Source organism: Zingiber officinale, chromosome 1A, assembly GCF_018446385.1.
Source record: "Zingiber officinale cultivar Zhangliang chromosome 1A, Zo_v1.1, whole genome shotgun sequence".
Classification (NCBI taxonomy): domain Eukaryota; kingdom Viridiplantae; phylum Streptophyta; class Magnoliopsida; order Zingiberales; family Zingiberaceae; genus Zingiber; species Zingiber officinale.
Genome location: NC_055987.1, coordinates 6,485,875 through 6,489,149, shown reverse-complemented (window position 1 = coordinate 6,489,149; position 3,275 = coordinate 6,485,875). Strand labels below are relative to the sequence as shown.

The window sequence follows — 3,275 nt, the reverse complement described above, 5'->3', positions numbered from 1 at the left end:
CACATTGGATGCATGGATGGAGCCCTAATAACATTTAACAACTTATATTTAATAAAAAAAAAAAAAACCCGTCATAAACTCAGGAGTCAATTGTCAAGATGATTATGGTAATTCGAATTTAAAGCATCAATTATCATCCAGATTATTGAGGTAAAGTACACATTGTGCATAGATTATAGCAAGTCAAGCATGAGGTGTGTGTATTAATAGATGCTTGCCTTAATATTTAAGCACATTACTAATAATTAATTTTAGATCATCTCTTAAAATTTGGCTTAGAAATTGACACGTTCATGCATGTCTTCCACCACCTAATGATCCTTTCCCATTGCATAATTAATTAATTAATTAATTAATTGATTGATTGATTAATCAAAGACTGCCAAGGAAAAAAGCCAAACTACTATTGTCTGATAATCACTTGATTAGAAGATATAATAGCGTCGATTATGTTAACATCTTATCTTCAACAACGATTACATTAATCCAAAGATTATATATCTCTCTCACTATTAATTCAAAGATCTGATCTTGTGCTATCATTGAGCCATTGCAATATAATCCAATATTAATTTAGTCAAAGATATATGAAAATTAAAGAGAGAATATAGCTGGAGAGAATCAAGTACGTTAGTCATATCCAAACTCGATCCGAACAAAGATTAATCTGGACATCGATCCCCAACATGATATGGTATTTAATTAATCTAAAGATTCTCCCAATAATGATAATATTTAGACATTAATAATATCGGGAAATTATGTATCAAACCCATACCTAGTGGCCCTCGTCGCACGTGCGTTGGATTCGAAATCCAGATACGAGAATAACATGCAGCAGCATCTAACTAGATACCATGCAATCTTCCTCCCACGTGACATGCTCCTTAATTAAGTAATTAGACCACTTGATATATAAATGCCATGCACCATATCAAGGCTAACCTTATTTTCTAATCGTTAATTAAAGCAAAATTATGCATGGTTCCAGATTAATTAGTAATTACCGAGAGGATCGACACCTAGAGCACAGTAGATACAACCATTCTTTGGAAGAATAAAATACTTGGAAAGCGAATGAGATCCCTCCAAATCTACATAAATATATATTTTTGCCTTTTCAATGGCTGTTGCCAACTCATGTTTTTGCCCCAAACCACAATACATTTTCTTCTTCTTTTTCTTCTCGGCGGAGACTAGAGAGCTAGGGATATCGAGCTGGATAGACCGATGGAGGGCGGCCGATCGTACTTGCAAAGATTGAGCTTGGGAAGTGGATCGAGATCCAGTTCGTCGTCGAGGAAGGGGAAGAAGAACAGCAGCAACAGTTCAGAGAAGCCAAAGCAGCCCCAAAGAGGACTCGGAGTGGCTCAATTGGAGAAGATCCGGCTGCAAGATCAAATGAAAGAGCACATGGTCTCTCCCTCTTTCTCTATGAAGAGTTCTGATCACTGTTCTTATATTTTTTTTTTGTGATAATTAATTAGGCTTGTCGGTTTGTTGTGCAGGAAGATTCAAGAGTAGAGATTTTACGCCTATCACCGTCCCCATCATCGTCGTCGAATTTAGGATCTTCATTGTATGCAGTTCATCCCAGTGCTATGGTGAGTAAAGTACTCGGTTTTCGATCCTGTTGTGGATCAGGGAAAGCTGAAATGTAAACATACAACACGCATAGAACTTTTTCCAAGATTTCATGCATTAATTCTACATGAAAGTACTGTAATTAGATTACCAATTAAGCTAACACAATTAATTCTTCAATCATCGTGATTAGATAGGATATAATGGAGGTACTGAAAAGGGAGACTTCAATTATCGTGATTACGGGCCTAATACCTCAACAAGGTGATCAATATATTAATTATCTTATGGGCATAAAGTTTTATTAGAAATGTTTATAGTTTCTTTTTATTATTCTTGTACTAGTTTCTGATTTCTTGATATATATAATTAAACTTATGCCAGCTCGCAAGGATTAAACAGTGCAGCATTCCAATATTACTCTCCTCCCAGTGCTGTAACATTGCCACTCTTCGAAAATTATCTGGAGGTTAATTTTTGTTTTAATTCTTTTCCTTATCAAATTAATATAGTTTATGATTTCATAACTTGAGATTAAGCTGTATGGTTTGCTACAGGATTCAACACAGAAGATGAGGCATGACAGACGCCAATCGATGGGATCGATCACTCAAAATTCTGACTCGAAAAAACAAGAGCTAGACTTGGAGCTTAGACTGTCACTGTAATTAAGCTGTTGCTCTTGCATGATAATCCACAATAATGGATGTTAATTTTGTACTGGAGAACATATCTGTACATTGACATTCGCACTGATTAAAACTTCTGTCGTTTCCCTGCTTATTAACTCACTAGACAAAGGACATGCAGTAATCAGATTTAATGCTAAGTCAATGTATATGATACCGTTGATAAATATGCATATTTCATTAATTATGATAAGTTACTGACTGCGATAGCTAGTCTTTGAATTTAGGTGCGTAGCTAATCTTTGTTGTTCTATTATATACATCGACTGTTATGTGCCAAAGAACAAATGACCAAACAATATTGTTAAGCTGAAGATGAAAGTATTGCTATACATCCATCTATGACAGGATTTAGCTACCATTAATCATAAGGTAAAAATTGAAATTGATACAGTAGCAAACTGAATGGGCTAACCTGGATCCATCGCAAGAGACATCGTATCACTCATTTGTCACGGTAGCGGATTCCCACAATACAACGGAAGTCTTCTATAGGATTGGATGCCAACCTTAGCTTGGTTTCAATGGAGAAGAGTACAAGAAAGAAGAAGCAATGAAAACCTATTTGATTCAAGATGCCTAAATCAAAGGAAGTTTCTTCCTTACCAAGCTCATCATGCAGGAACCATCCACCTTAAAATTCATTCATCATTAACAGTCCATCAATGTTAATGAACCTGATTAACGGATTTATACATTGAATTCAAATCCAATATCTTAAACTCCGTTCATGCATAAAGTATTATATCACGGATTTAGTTCTTTAATGACAATTGTTGTGGGTTGTTAATCTCATATTAACCCACCTAATTAATGAAGACTAGGGGTGTTTGGTTGATGAGTTTGGGAATGAGGGAATGGAATGATAGTAAAAAATAGTGTTTGGATTGTGGGTTTGGGAATGACATTTTGGGAATGATTACTAGATTTATGTGAATCACCAAACCCATATAACTTGATTGGTTTCATTTCCATTCCTATTCCCATTCCACCCTACTATCA

The 3,275-nt window shown here is 35.3% G+C and overlaps 1 protein-coding gene across 1 annotated transcript; it reads left to right on the top strand.

Annotated features, from left to right (window-relative positions):
• Window positions 1–1,130: 1,130 nt before the first annotated feature.
• On the top strand, window positions 1,131–2,460 carry LOC121999404 (protein SPEAR1-like). The gene is made up of 5 exons (XM_042554091.1): window positions 1,131–1,416; window positions 1,509–1,604; window positions 1,778–1,848; window positions 1,969–2,053; window positions 2,142–2,460. Exons 1-5 carry the CDS (start codon window positions 1,231–1,233, stop codon window positions 2,250–2,252), a joined length of 549 nt encoding a protein of 182 aa, XP_042410025.1. The 5' UTR covers window positions 1,131–1,230; the 3' UTR covers window positions 2,253–2,460.
• Window positions 2,461–3,275: the final 815 nt, after the last annotated feature.

What these genes read in the sequence shown, in the direction of transcription:
- LOC121999404 (XM_042554091.1), top strand. Translation starts at nt 1,231, where the DNA reads ATGGAGGGCGGCCGATCGTACTTGCAAAGATTGAGCTTGGGAAGTGGA. An exon ending in ATCAAATGAAAGAGCACATG is followed by an intron (nt 1,417 to 1,508) that starts GTCTCTCCCTCT and finishes TTTGTTGTGCAG; the next exon opens with GAAGATTCAAGAGTAGAGAT. An exon ending in TCTTCGAAAATTATCTGGAG is followed by an intron (nt 2,054 to 2,141) that starts GTTAATTTTTGT and finishes GGTTTGCTACAG; the next exon opens with GATTCAACACAGAAGATGAG.